At 46.4% G+C, this 15,114-nt stretch overlaps 1 protein-coding gene across 1 annotated transcript; it reads right to left on the bottom strand.

The window, feature by feature from the left end:
* Positions 1 to 835: 835 nt before the first annotated feature.
* On the bottom strand, positions 836 to 15,114 carry trpv4 (transient receptor potential cation channel, subfamily V, member 4). Its single transcript, XM_084457192.1, has 17 exons — positions 14,939 to 15,114; positions 13,001 to 13,082; positions 12,323 to 12,783; positions 11,040 to 11,215; positions 9,990 to 10,142; positions 7,513 to 7,653; positions 5,695 to 5,993; positions 5,353 to 5,532; positions 4,980 to 5,138; positions 4,779 to 4,871; positions 4,447 to 4,520; positions 3,816 to 3,981; positions 3,638 to 3,704; positions 3,209 to 3,519; positions 2,594 to 2,721; positions 2,280 to 2,401; positions 836 to 2,192 (listed from the first exon to the last, which is right to left on the bottom strand). The coding sequence occupies exons 2-17, from the start codon at positions 13,007 to 13,009 to the stop codon at positions 2,074 to 2,076; spliced, it is 2,658 nt and encodes an 885-aa protein (XP_084313318.1). The 5' UTR covers positions 13,010 to 13,082; positions 14,939 to 15,114; the 3' UTR covers positions 836 to 2,073.

The following is a 15,114-nucleotide window of genomic DNA, read 5'->3' as shown; positions in this document are numbered from 1 at the left end:
TAAGACACAGCACTCAAATGTGACAAAGGGCAAGCTAGGGGCAAGATGAAAGGCTTTGAAGTATTGAACGGATGTGATAGTATTGTCATTGAGAAAGTGGACAGTTAAAATGCCATTGGTCACACTTTATAATAAGGGTCACAAAAAACATTAGTTAACTGTTAACTAATGCTTATTTAGGGTTAGGTTAGGTTACTAATGTTAATTAATACCTTCGTTAAAGTTAGGGTTAGGGTTATGTGAGGTAACCTTAGTTAACATAAATAACATTAATAAATGGTTAATAGAGACATTAGTTAACTGTTACTTAATGCTTAATAATGCATTAACTAATGCTTATTAATGTACCCTTATTGTAAAGTGTTACCATACCATTTTGATTAAATTAATATATTTTACATCCTTTTTTTCAGACCATAAACAGAACGAGCATACATACGCAGCTGTGATTTGCATTTCGCAAATATATTTGTTTTATCAATAACATCAATGTTTCAACAATGATGAGAAGCTGTAACTGAAGGCAGGTATACTGGAAACTCTAAACATTTGCTCACTACAGGTACTTGATATACCATAGTGGACAGTAGGAATCTGGACCTCTGCTGCCATCTGCAGGCCAACACAGGGAATGAAGTGGACTATTGCTGTACATGGACAGTATTTTAGCAAAATGCATTGTCAAAATGACAGTCAAAACTCAACTCAACAAATACACTGGACAGAGAATTATATGTATTAAAAATGTCAAATTTATTGTGAATATTTCCAAATAATGCATACACATACACATATCTAATCAGCAATAAGTTGCTATATTACTGCAATAAAACTATGTGACGTATAAAAAAAATCCCATGGATGATGGATCAGTAGCAAATATTCCACTATAAAATCAAGGCCATTTTTGGTAAAGCATCAAAGATGAATCCACATTCATATACATCTTGCTAGGGAGAATATATTATCTACCTCTTAATAATTCAGTGTCTTACAATATATTTTTTAAATGGCATCTACTGTACATTCTACATCAAATAAAGCATAATGAGCACATAAAGGTATGTGGAGCTTTGCAGTATTGACTGAAGTAATATAATCTGACTGAAGTAATATAATCAATATAATCAAATAGAGCCAATCTCCTGACCTTCAGCTGGACTGGGCAGATGAGAGTAAATCAAGAGTTACAGTATATCCATCACTCCCAGTCATATGACATTTCAAACACTGTTATGCATATAGATCATTCATAAGAGAGCACAGACCTGAGGCTGCACAGGCCTAATGACTAAATGGCATGACAACACAATATTAAAAAATCGCATAACATACAAAGGCTACGCTGGAGCTGATTACGCTCAATAAATACCTTGGCTGCATAGATACAGTACAACACTTGAATTGCCGAGACGAACAAGAATGAGGCTAATGTCATTCATGTGCATCTGTCCATCTCACCGAGAGCCTTTTCCTCGTATGCCTTCCCCCAGTTCAGTTCAGCAGTGCAAGAACAGCTGAGATACGTGCAGGTAGATAATCACCATTCCTCCAACCTACTAAAGGTCATGCCTGCAATCAGACTTCTGGGATGGCATCTAAAGGTAAGGGTTGAGCTTAAGCCTTTTCAGTACTAATAATACATGATTATTATGCTTCCACTGGCAGTTTGAAAACCCATGTTCCCTTCAGACAGAGTACAGAGGAGAGATATATTTGGACTCGATTAAATCCCAGAGTGAGGTATTCAGAATGCAAAGGGACAATACCCTCTCATCAGCTCTCAGTCAGTAGAACGTTTATTGTTTACTATCCCTGACCAATAATAAACCCTGGAATAGTAACACTTTGCTAAGGGTATGTCCCTGGCGATGATTTCAGGGCTTCCTTTGAGTCCTGAAGTGCTCACGTCTTTCCTACTATAAATTGACAGTCTTGAGATACTATTTATACATATTCTACCTGCAAGGCAATTGAGTTGTGTGCAAATTGGCAAACGTATCGGCCAAAGTCTTCTTTGTCAGTTTGTGGAGCATGAGGGCTTTGAGGTAGGGCGGCTTCCCCCCAGAACCTCTAGCCCTCCGCACAGGGTCTGTGTCTAGAGGTCAGAGGTTCCATCTCCACCACCAGGTCTTGAGGTCGGGGGCTCTTGTTCAGCTCCACCACCCGCGGGACCACCGTGGACCAGCGATCTAGGAGAGGAGACGAGAACCGTGGTTATGTTTCCGCGCGGCTCACCGTATGACCTTCATCTATAAGAACACGACACAGAAGCTAACCTCTTCTCAAGCCCCTGACGGTCTGGTGCACGCCGTGGGGCTGGTAGGTCTCATTCTTGCCTGGGTCCTCATTGATTATACCCAGGTTCTGGTTCCAGTGGCACCAGTTGACCTCGTCCACCCTAAAAAGACGGCGGGCGATACAGCAGGTAAGTCCCCTAGCGGTCCGTTAGCCTGCCCGGCTGCCCGAGTGGCTCCACATAAAAGATATTTATCCCAAAAAACATTTCACCGCTCATCGTACCGGTATGATGTTGCATGTGACGAATAAAAAAAACGTTGAGCTTGAACTATACAGTAACGACGGCGTGTACCTGAAGCACCAGCGTCGGTCCGGCGTGCCGTCCCAGTTCTTCCCCACGGTCACCATCTCCCCGGCCCGGAAGGACCTGCGCAGGCAGACGGGGAACGAGCGCTCGATGTCCAGGATGGTGGTCGCCCACTGCCGTCACATAACATCAACCAACGCGTAGCGACGTCAGACTCAAGCCTCCTACTATGAACGGCGAACCGTAGAGCGATGAATGATGTTGAACTCTGTCTAGGGCTGGGTATCGATTCGAATTTCAAGAATCGATTCGATTCCGATTCACAAGGTTCAGAATCGATTATCACGATTCAATTCGATTCGATTCGATTCAATATCGATTCGGTTAGTGTTACTAAAACCTTTTTTTTTTTAGCTGTAACCTTAATTACATGACTGCCAAGTTATGCAACACATCAATACTACAGCTGGGTATCGATACTGATTTCCAAAAATGAATGAATGAATGAACCATTGAATGAATTAATGAACTATTCATTCCTTCATTCATTCATTCATTAAATAAAAGATCGATTTTGGGATTCATGAATCGATTCTGAATCGTTTGACTCAGAATCGATTAATCGATTTTTTAAACCCAGCCCTAACTCTGTCCGTCTACCTGCAGCTTCCAGATGTTCTTGCTCTCCTTGGACACCTGGCCCACCGTCTCGCCCATCAGGGCGATCAGCATGTTAAGCAGCAGGACGAAGGTGAGAATGATGTAGGTGACCAGCAGGATGAGGAAGACGGCGGGGTAGCGGGCGCTGTGAATCATGTCCAGCTCTCCGATGCCGATGGTCAGCTTGAACAGGTCCAGCAGGAAGTTACTGAAGGTGTTGGTGTCACGGCACTGGGGGTAGGTGGGGCAGCCGCCCTCCTCGGGGCAGTCTGTCCCTGGCGGGGGGCACACGGTCAGGAGGGACACCAGGGCTGGGGGGGAGACAGTGGGGGGGGGGGGGGGTGGGGTTGTTACGGGTGGCGGTGGTCATCTTCTGAATGGGCTGCCGTGTTTTGGCGAGAATCGCCGAGTCGTGAACCGTGAACCTACCCGACGCATATCCGATCATGAAGAGCACGTAGACCAGCAGAAATCTGAACAAGTCCTTGAAGAGAATCTGACGCCCCAAAAGAGGAGAAATGGAAGAGCTTACATGTACTTCAGTGTTTTGAGGTACAAATAATGATGTTTAATGTGTATGTCCCTGGTCAGGGACTGACCTACTGACCTTCTGTATCATGATGCTGTAGGTGCCAGTGAGCTTCAGGCCTCTGGTGAAGTACAGAGTGTTCATCCATCCCAGCACCAGAGCAAACACCATCACAGCCACGTAGGCCTCGATACCAGACAGGTAAAGAGCTGCTGTCACTATCACCAGCACTGAGTAGATGAAGCTAGTGAGAGGAGAGGAGAGGAGAGGAGAGGAGAGGAGAGGAGAGGAGAGGAGAGGAGAGGAGAGGAGAGGAGAGGAGAGGAGAGGAGAGGAGAGGAGAGGAGAGGAGAGGAGAGACTGCTGTTAGATTCCAGGCAACAGGTCTCATTCCTCTGCGACATGATAGAGGGCATATTGAGTGCGGAAGGGTGTGTCACTTGGCATTTAATAAGATGTCGACCTTGCAAAGGCAATGTTAATGACTTAAACAAACAGACTCCCGAGCAGCTTCGACATCCTCTGCTCTCTGTTTGGATCGAGGGTTTAATTAAAGAAGATGTAAACTATAAAACAGACCGTGGGGGGGAATTAATTAGACGACTCAATTAAAAGGATTTGAATTAGCCTAGGGTAAAAGTCAGAGAGAGCTACAGCAGAGGTGAGATGAGGGAGGAGGGGGAGGAGGATGAGTGGACGAGAGTCTTACTAGAGCAGTTGAAAGGAGCCATCAATAAATAAGGAGTTCACCCCAGGGCACTTCTTCAGGAAGAGGTCCTTAATCTAGAGAGATCAAGGGGGAGAGACATTTTCTTAATGCCAGCAGAGACAGTGCAGATTTGGGGCCAGGATATAAGGAGACAGGAGGCATGAGAGAAAAGTGAGAGTGGGAGCGTCATTTCTCCAGACAGGGAGACGGCGAACACACGGGTCAGCCTCTAGACTCGCCTACGCATTCCCAGACATTGTGTTGTAGGTTCAACACTACAGGAAGTCTGGTTCTATAGTGTGATGATGCAGCTGTCGTGTATACAGACTTACGTTGGTAAGGAAGAAGAACAACCCAGACAACAGGGTGACCACCTCCCCCGCCATCCGCAGGTAGTCTGTAGAGGTGATGTACGGGTACGGAGGCTGCAGAGGGACACACCAGAGTCAAAGCCCGGCCGCTAAGCGCATGCACGGCTAGCAGCACCGATACCAGCTAATGTTTTAGCGTCGGCTAAGCGTCTTTAAACCCACCGTTCCCTGTGCGGGACGGTAATACGCCACCAGCGTGAAGATGATCATGGTGACCAGGTAGGACACCACGCTGATGTAGAAGGTAACGGCGGCGAACTTCTGCCACTTGTCTCTCAGCAGCTCGTTGATAGGCTCCACCGCCAGCATCTCGTGGCGATTCTGGAAACAGGAAATGGGGTTAGAAGTCAGTCAGTAACCGCTAGAACGTTCGCTACTCGGTCGCTTGCAGTCTTTATATCTTGTAAAAGACCTTATAAACAGCACAAGCATCTTTCTGAGTAAAAAATATCAGCGTTTTCTACAAAAAAAACAAACAAGTGGGCCTACAGTACGTCACGCGAATGCGACCTGGCGCGCGGCCGGCGAGACTGACCTCGATGCGGCTGTTGTAGACCAGGATCTCCAGCACGGACACCTCCTCTCCGCAGGTGTCTACCGAGGACAGGTCGTACAGGGACGAGTACACGGGGCCGTAGGCCCAGTCCTTGAACTTGCGCGAGAGGTGGCGCGCCTCCTCCTGCTTGATCTCCCGTCGGATGATATGCTGGAAGACCTGGGGGGGGGGGGCGGGGGCACTCGTCATTCAACCAATGAGAATTCATCTTTCAACTCGGCGACCATTATGCATTGTGGGTACTTGTCGCGGCGCATTCCGCCCTGGTCTAACGGAAGATAACGAGTCAGATCGTGATGACCGGCCCTCCTCCAATCTTACTCCGATTTTGCCCAGCTTGGCGGCCATCATGAGCGGCGACATGCCGTCGTTGTTCAGCACGGTCTCCAGGTTGCATTCTGGGTAGAGCTTGATGCTCTTGATGAGCAGCAGGTCGTACATCTTGGTAAGGAAGCGGGTGTTGTCGCGGGTGTTGTCGGCGATGTGCACCAGGGCGTGGAGCACCGTGTTGCCCCGGGAGTCCTGGCGCCGCAGGTCCGCCTTCTTGTGGGCGTTGTCCGTCAGGTAGCGCACCATGTCGGGCTGGTTGGTGCAGGCGGCGAGGGACAGGGGCAGCTCGCCTGGCCACACAGACGGTAAATGCACACACACGCGCGCACACACACATAAACACAAACACAAACACACACACACACACACACACACACATACATACATACACACACACATACACACGTACATACACACAAACACACACGTGCACAAACACAAACGAATTTCAGTCATGGGCAACCCCAAATCTGAGACACATTAAGCCAACCTTATTATTTATTTTTTTTGCGGGGAGGAAGCTCACTAAATCAAGAATTTGACATAAACCACTGCAATGAAAAGAGCACAATTGGCAGTTGTCAGAGGGAGGGGCCCATTGAGACCAGTGTGCCAAAAACAGCAGCTGAAAATGGGCTGTTGCCATGGGTGACAGATTACTCCGTCACCTCACATGGAAACGCTCCCCTGCGCTGGCTGGTGTGGGTGCTTGTGTTAGCGTGAACACTAACACTAGCGTGAACACTAAATCACATTAACCCACAGCTCCTCCAGGTTCCTGCTCACCTCACTGCAAAGCTCCGCAGCAAATTACCCCCAGCGTGCTCGGACGCACAACGATGGGGGAACGACAGGTGCGCTCAGCACCAATGGAATCTACCGGGTGATGAGCGCGGAACGTATCGCGTCAATACAATAACCCTAATCGACAAACGACAGAGGGCATCTTGGGGAAAATATTGCCAAACCAGTTAACCTCTTAATTTACCAGCATCTCTGTCTCTCTGTGGGTTGAACTGAGGCTGGCGTGAGAGGTTCTCCTACCAGCAGAGGGCAGTGTGGGGTGTGTCGTTTTAGTCAGAGGCCAACGCACCCTTGGCCAGCAACCTCTGTGGTTAGTATGGCTGGGTTTGCTCATGTGGACAGGATGTTTGCTTTTCTTCGGCAGCAAGACAGAGACACTTTTCACTGGGATGCCGTCAGGATACTCGTTGAGCTTGTGACATCATGTTTTCTCTTGTCCTTTGTGGCACCAAATGATTCTTTATGACGATATGACTTCAGACTAGTTTTGGGGTGGGTGTACAAGTTTACCATTGGACCTCCAGGGGTATCCTGACCATGTCTGTCCAGCCCTAACCCTCCACGCAGAAAGAGAAAGGTGGGGTCTGATGTCACTGTGGCAACAGAGGCCACTTTCCAGGGGAAATTCAATGTGCATAAAAAAAACATGATCCAGTGACTGTTTCCCACAAGTTAGCTTACTGAACCGCAACATTTACTGGACTTTGGGCTTTGAACAGACTTTGGGCCTTTGAACAGTCTTGTGACCACTTTTTATATGCATCACTAAAAGCCAATCTGAGCTAGCACTGACGTGACATCACAGCGACAGAAACCAGAGCGCACTGATGGAAAAACAACTAAGATATCATTACAAATCCATGAGGCACAGAAAATGACTTTCCCATTCAGAATGGCATCTGTAACAGTCTTGTGTGCACATGTGTTACTATAAATAGATCAGCAAATAGACCAATGATCTCAGGCGATCTCTACGGACAGTACAGGGAACTTCCTGTGCCGTACCAAAGTAGAAGTAGCCGCCCTCGTCCCTGGGCTGGAAGAAGCGCCCCCTGGCCTGGGCGTGCACATCTGCCCCCTTCTCCACCAGCAGCTCCATGTACTGCTTACAGCGTCTCTCGATGGCGATGTGGAGCGCAGTCTGGCCTGTCAATGTAAGCCACACAACACCTAGTCAACACACACACACACACACACACACACAGGCATACTAACACATGCAGTCTGGCCTGTCAACGTAAGCCACACAACACCTAGTCAACACACACACACACACACACACGCACACACACACACACACACACACACACACAGGCACATGCAGTCTGTGTAACTTGCAATCATACAGATGGTTATTGCGGGGGTATTGCAATATAATGGAAATTCCCTGTGTGTGAAATAGGTGATGTGTTTGCCTGGAGGATATACAGGATATGAGGCACATGTGGTTGGCAGTGCATCTTCCCAGGCAGTAGATTCACTGTTAGGTACGCCAGTGAGATTATTTTTCTATTCCATTCTTATTTGACTGGGAATAAAGCAGTGGTGGTTAATGGGGATTGGTGTCGTTAAATTAAGCAACAGAACAGTACAAACTATGACTTTTAACCAGGTTCTTTGTCAGGGTTCCAGTTCCACTATGTGTACATACATGCCCCTCCTTATCTCCGAGAACTCATTTGTTCCACCCATGATGATATGATATCTAATGACTCCTGGTAATCTCATGAATATATATTTATTTTAAATGTATATATATATGATATCTAATGACTCCTGGTAATCTCATGAATATATATTTATTTTAAATGTATGTATATATATATATATATATATATATGTGTGTGTGTGTGTGTTTCTTTTCAAAGGTCAACAAATTAGACTTAGGTCCTAATCTACAGAACTGTGAACCGTATAAGACAAACAAAACAAAACAAAACAAAACACACACACAAACACATTCCATCTTGCTTGTTCTGTATGTTCATTAAGGGGACCTGAGCCAGCGGTATGGCAACCATATGGCTACTACTGGCTCCTCCGCAAACACCATCTGTCTACTTCACTACTGTGGGAGGTGGACGATGTGGGACTAAGGTGTGAAAATCGTATTCTAACCATTAAAATTCAAATTAGGTGCAGATTTCCATTACATTATGAACTAGAAATTGTGCTCAGAGAGCACAGACCTCCACCCATGAATTATTTTCGTGGCTCTGTGCGCTCACACGTTTGGTATTGCTGAATTCATTAGGTTGATACTTCAATGCCAGTCCAAACCCTGTGTCTCAAGGTCCTTCCCAGGTTGAGATATGGCCGTTTCAATTCCCCCCATTCATACTGAACACTTCGGAGGCTAAGCCCAAAAAGTGAATGGAGGTGAATGGCCAGCCATGTTTGGGCGACTCCTGGACCCACCCCCAATTCGGATCTACTCTAAAATGTAATGAGTTCTAAATTGGCCCATGCTACACCCCTCCACTGAGTTTCATGAAAAGCGGTCTGGTACTTTTTTGCATAATTCTAGTCCAAAAAAATGAATGGCGTTGAATGGCCAGCCTGGCCGTGTCTGGGTCTATTTCTGCAATAACTGCACTTATGGCAGTGTTTATTCTTCTAATGTTAACATTACCGCTTGTTGCTTCATTCTACTAGCGGACTCCTGTTGTATTTCTTGTCATCATCTACGGGAACCAATGAGGGACTGGGGGCGGAACAGCAGTTAAAATGCAGTCTACTGATTGGTGCCCCATTTTCTAGGAAAACTCAAATCGTTCTCGGGCGGCTGGAAGTCCAGGCTCTATCGTGAAAACGTACACACGCACACACGATACCGAAAACATTACCTCTCGCCCTGCGCTGTCGCTGGGGCAGAGGTAATAAGCTGTACTGATAGACTGAGTGTCAATCAAGAGGTTCGGCTGGAAAGCAAGCAGGGGAACAACTATTAAAATAGTGATCAGAGAGAGGATGATATTTGAGTGCAGACAATTTTCCAGGTATCAGGATTTCAGGTGACTAATCTTTTATAAAAAGTGTTTTTTTGAAGGAGTGCCTTCATGTGTTGTAATAAGGATTATGGTTTGTGTAATTAGGATTGTGAAATAGTGGACAGTTCCAGTTCCTTATCCTGCTTAAATCCTGACTAATCTTTTTAAATGCTCCTTTATAGTATCGAGACCATGTTTAAGGCGTGATATGCAATACTTGTATGAACTTGGTGGTGTGTGCTGCCGTACATTTTGTTTCCTGTGGAATGAAAGACGTGTAACATCCACTTCCAACTTTCCTATGAACACAGAGGTCTCACAGTGTGTCACCATGCCGGACTGGAGCCCAGAGTGTGTGGGCTCTTTGTATGACGACAGGGGAGGACAGACTTCTGTGTTGGGGGCGTCTACACAGCAGCACACCTGGAGGGAGTACTTGGACAGCTACTGGTGTCATCATCATCTCTGGATGTACGCTGAGAGAAGCCGTACCCCTGTAGTAGACATCCCTGAAGGGAGTGTTGATGAACTCTCGCAGGGTTCCCGTCTGCTCCGCTATGTCCACCAGCAGAGGAATGGTGGCGTTCTTACCACCGTACAGGTTCAGCAGGGCTTTGGGCAGACACGTCTTTCCCGTGGACGGTTCTGAGAGAAGAAGAAAAAAGGAAAGAGGTTGATGGTGTCATGGGAAAGGAAGTGTCCATTGGGATGTCACATGATCGAACTCTATCTCCTTTTTTCCCAGGAGTAGGATACAGTTAAGAGGTTGTGAGGACGGTATGAAAATAGGGAGAGGATACGACAGGCGTAATAAATCACATCATATAGATAAGATAAGGAAAGAAAATGCAACATGGAGACATCCCTTCCAACCAGTCATGAGAAACAGATCTGTTCAAAATGGAGGTCGGTAAGCCGACTCCTGTCTATTTACCTAAGAATGACTTCAGAGCCTCTCTCAGTTTACTGTGATTTCTCTCTGCTCCCTGTTACACGCCCCCAAAAAGCCTCCATCCCGACCCCACCGCCTACAGGAAGCTGTCCCTAGACCTGCCCCCCCCCAGAGGACAAAGCCTCTGATGTAATAACGGGTTCCTCTGAACTGGATGAAGCCAAGAACAACAGACGCAAGGACAGAGGGAAAATCCACAGATCAGGGTTAAGGACACCACTAGAAGAACTAACTAGAAGAACTAACTATTAATAAAAAGAACATTTCATACAAACGTATTAGTATGTCTCTCAACCACAAAAGTAGTGCACCTAAACCTAGAACAAGTGTTTCCATTTTTTTTTCTTTTTAGCACATACTGAGTATCAAATTGCACAAATTGAGTATCTTTGCACCATAACTTTGTGTGAAGACACCAAAGAAGCCAAATCAAAATGTTATGTGTGTGGAGTGTTTCCACATAAAGCACCTTTTCAGAAGTGTAATACATGATCTCTGACCTTTCAGCATTTGGTTGTGAAAGCTGACAGGACTTCTTTGGCAGACAGGAGATATTTGACAATGGTGGGCCCCCACCTCTGGGCTCTAACCTCTGAACTCCTCATCGGTGAGCCTCTTCTCGTGAGCCTGCAGGTACTCCAGCAGGCCGGCCAAGGCCCCCGGATCGGCCCGCGACACACCATCGAACAGGAGGCTGCGGTTGAACACTTTCAGCACCTTGGGGGGGTCAGAGGTCGGGCCCTCATCACAGGATATCTCGTTCTTACTGTGTAGATAGAAACACAACAAGATCCCCTTTAGGGCTGGGTTTAAAAAATCGATTCATCGATTCTGAATCGATTCTGAATCAAATGATTCAGAATCGATTCATGAATCCCAAAATCGATCTTTTATTTAATGAATGAATGAATAAATGAAGGAATGAATAGTTCATTAATTCATTCAATGATTCATTCATTCATTCATTTTTGGAAATCAGTATCGATACCCAGCCCTAGTATTGATGTGTTGCATAACTTGGCAGTCATGTAATTAAGGTTACAGCAAAAAAAAAAAAAAAAAAGGTTTTAGTAACACTAACCGAATCGATATTGAATCGAATCGAATTGAATCGTGATAATCGATTCTGAACCTTGTGAATCGGAATCGATTCTTGAAATTCAAGTCGATACCCAGCCCTAATCCCCTTTCAGGTTACATGTCATGCTTTGTCTAATGGGTGAAAAAGTGACTCATTTGACTATAAGAACGAATAGTGATTATTAACAGTGGATGGGAGGATGGTTCAAGGTCTCCTGCCGTCTTTAATAAATAGAGCTCAGTGTGCTTGGGGCAGGTTGAGCAGCCGACATACAGGCTGCACATTACCTCAGCTAACGGCTGTAGAGGAAGCAACAACACAGTCTCTGTTAGATCCCTGAATGCACCTAAGAGAGGCCAGGTAGTGGTGGGGGAGGACTGGGCGGTGTACTTCCACATGGGGCACACCTCTGTCTACACAGGGGCAACTGAAGTTAGTTTTTTTTAAATGAGCAACGTTTTCCACACCATGTTGTATGTTTAATAAAGAGGAGTGAAAGCACACTGTAAAAGTTAAATCACAAACAGGGATAGCTTTGATCAATGATAGCTTTAGTACCAAGGTACTAACCCCAGGCGTAGTAGTATCTCCAGTTCCCTCTGGTGTGGTCTGCCCGTTGGAAGAGATACAGTACTGTATATTGCTCTCCTACTGTAACTTTAAGTACGTACGCTACGGTATGCCTTTATTTAGGCTCATCACAGACTCTCCTGTCACTGTGGGAGCTTCCACAAATAATGGCTTGTGTATCCACTCTAAACCAGAGAGAGATAGAGAGAGGCCCTTCCTCACCCACGAAGAAGCTTCTTCCTGCGTCCTTTCTGGTTGTTGGCGTGTCTGTAGGTGCCGTAGTCAAACAGGGAGTCCATGGGGGCTTTCTTGGGCCCGGGCGCCACAGGGGACTCGTAGATGGTGGTCTCCAGCAGGTCCATGGGGTTGGTGATGCCCTTCTTAAAGGCACCGTGGAACTTCATACGCAGGTTCTGTCTGCTGTCCCCTGGCTGCCCGGGCCGCGCCAAGTCCTGGGTCGGGTCCTGGCCGGGGTCCTGTTGAGATGGGGACGGGCCATCCTTGCTCTCAAACAATTGGGCCAGGTCGGACAGAGGGAACGCGGTGTCACTCTCCCGCTGTTGGGCGTCTCCACCATCCCCTCCCTCTGAAGACGGGCCGTTCTCATTGGCGGTGGAGCGAGGGGCGTCGGTCTCTGTCATGGCGACCCGATACCTCCGCAACAAAGTGGCAGGTAAGCGGGTCTGGAAACGTCACAAGGTCAAAACAAAACACCATGCTCTTTGACTACTACGGGCCAGGAGAACATAGTATTAAGCATTGCTACTGTGTTGCCTTTTCAAGACCTAATCGAACACTGACAGGGCTAAATAACGTAGTTATTACACTATAATTACTGTACAGTCTCTGTATGTGCTGTATACAAATGGTTCCTTTAGATGGACACTTAACTTCCCGTACCTCATTCATCCCTTACGTCACAGTGAGCTGCCAGGTCTTTCTTCGGGGGAAACTGGATGTGACCAGGAAACATGCAGGGTTGCTGTAAGGCCCAAAAACATAATCTGGGTTACACACACTCACTCAGCACGCAAACCCATCATGGAATTTCCAGAAAACAGTTTAAAAAAAGACAAGGCATTAAAGAACATACACTGTTTTATAACACCTTGGCTGTGATATAGTCTTCTGTTAGCATCTGGGGTTGACATGAAAACGTTAGCCAAGCCAGGCTGCCAAGGAAGTAGCAACACAAACAGTCAGGCTGGGGGTTGGGGTCCAGCCAGAGGAAACACAGATGAACACTCAAACACACGGGATTATCAGGCCTGTCCACTCCACCGGACATTTACTGGTAAGAGTGAAAAGGGCAGGACAATGGGGGCCTTCCTTTAATAAACTTTCAAAACAGACAAATGAATGAGTCACGCTGGAATGTTTGGACGTGTTAGGGCAACTCTGTTGACGTGGGGTGTAGGATAGACTAACAAAGACATGTAGGGGACTACTGTGTTCCAACAGTTTGCAAATAAATAGTGCCCTCAGCTCAGAGACATGTGTGTGACCTCCTCCTGACATGATCCAGACTTTAGGAAGCCAGGGGGTCGGTCTATCTGAGTGCAAACAGTTTGAGAGATTAAGGCAGAGAATATCCAGTTATTGTGCATGGCTGGAAGCCAGCGCACCTAGTATTCATGGGTACCAAATGTAGTCCTAGACCTGCCATCTTTGTGTCCTCCACAGGTGTATCAAGTGGGATAATTGGCTCTAGTGCATAGAATCCAAGCCAATCAGACAAATTGACACACCTGTGTAGGGCACAAATATGGCAGATCTTGGACTACATTTGGTACCCATGAATAGCTTTTGTTGGGTTATCACTCCCTCCCTCCCGACAATGTTGGCCTGCATCTCTCTGTTGGCACCACAAGAGGCAGTAGTCCCAGCACACCAGAATCAAGAAGGACACCAAAATCAACCCTCCAATCTCCACTGCACAAGTAGAGTAGTGGTGAGAGCATTGGACTCCCACCCGGGAGACTGGGGTTCAAGACCCTGTGGGGATGACTTTATGGGACTATACCCCAAACCTCCACATGTTCATCCTTTCACTCCAACCTTTACCCCTTATAGGTCAGATCCTGTCCCAACCCTTATTCTAACCCCAACCCACACTAGGGACTGGAAGAAGGACACCAAAACTAACCTGCCGATCTCCACTGCACAAGTAGAGAAATGGTGAGAGCATTGAACTCCCACCCGGGAGACCGGGGTTCCCGGTGGGGATGACTTTATGGGACTATACCCCAAACCTCCACACGCTCATCCTTTCACTCCAAACTTTGTATCCCTTAACGTTACAGGAATTATCAGTGTAACTGCTTTAGCGACTGACCGCTACCATTAATGTTATGGAAGCTGCTGCTAGTTGTTGTGAGCTCATGAGTTAACTGGCTATCCCGCTCTTATTGTGCTGGATTAACATTGGAAGCATTGGAACTGATGTGTCCAGGCGATAAGACCTATCTTAATTTATCAGATTATTTCATGTTATTTCAATTCACAGCTATTTCAGCCACGCACATAAGCCAGGCTGGACCTGGCCTGGTTTTAACCCTAGACTAGGCAACCGCTAAAACAACTTTCACATTCCTGAAGATGCATGCTTGTCAAGTTGCATGACAAAAGTAAGACTCCAGAGGTTAGAGACATGGATGAGTTTTACTACTATTGAACATTTTGGACATAATTGTCATGGGTACTATGTCAATACAACTTTTTGATTTACAGGTCGACTCAGACGCTCAGATGTACACTTTTGAACGACACTTGACGCAATATCACTGTCTAAAAGGGAACAGCAGAACATAAATACATAAAAAGGAGAAGTGTGCTTACCTTAGCAAATACACCTTCCAAAATGTTTATGAAGTGTTCATTTCGTTCAATGTAAAATAGCTTGCTGGTTGTTAAACTGTTAATTCAACTTTCCGAATAGATCCAGTATGTTTTTCGCTCCAGAGCGCGTCCAGTGATAACTAGCCGACTAACCGACTACACCTCTGCTCTCCTTC

This window comes from Borostomias antarcticus (genome assembly GCF_949987555.1).
Source record: "Borostomias antarcticus genome assembly, chromosome: 23".
Lineage (NCBI taxonomy): Eukaryota > Metazoa > Chordata > Actinopteri > Stomiiformes > Stomiidae > Borostomias > Borostomias antarcticus.
The sequence above is the reverse complement of the archived record's forward strand: the minus strand, read 5'-3'. Positions and strand labels throughout refer to the sequence as shown.

Bases quoted from the DNA above. Each gene is read 5' to 3' on its own strand.
- trpv4 (XM_084457192.1), bottom strand. The intron at 7,654-9,989 runs GTACGGCTTCTC...TTACATTGACAG, and splicing joins CAGGGATGTCTACTACAGGG to GCCAGACTGCGCTCCACATC. The intron at 2,722-3,208 runs GTAGACGGACAG...ATGTGACGGCAG, and splicing joins AGAACATCTGGAAGCTGCAG to TGGGCGACCACCATCCTGGA.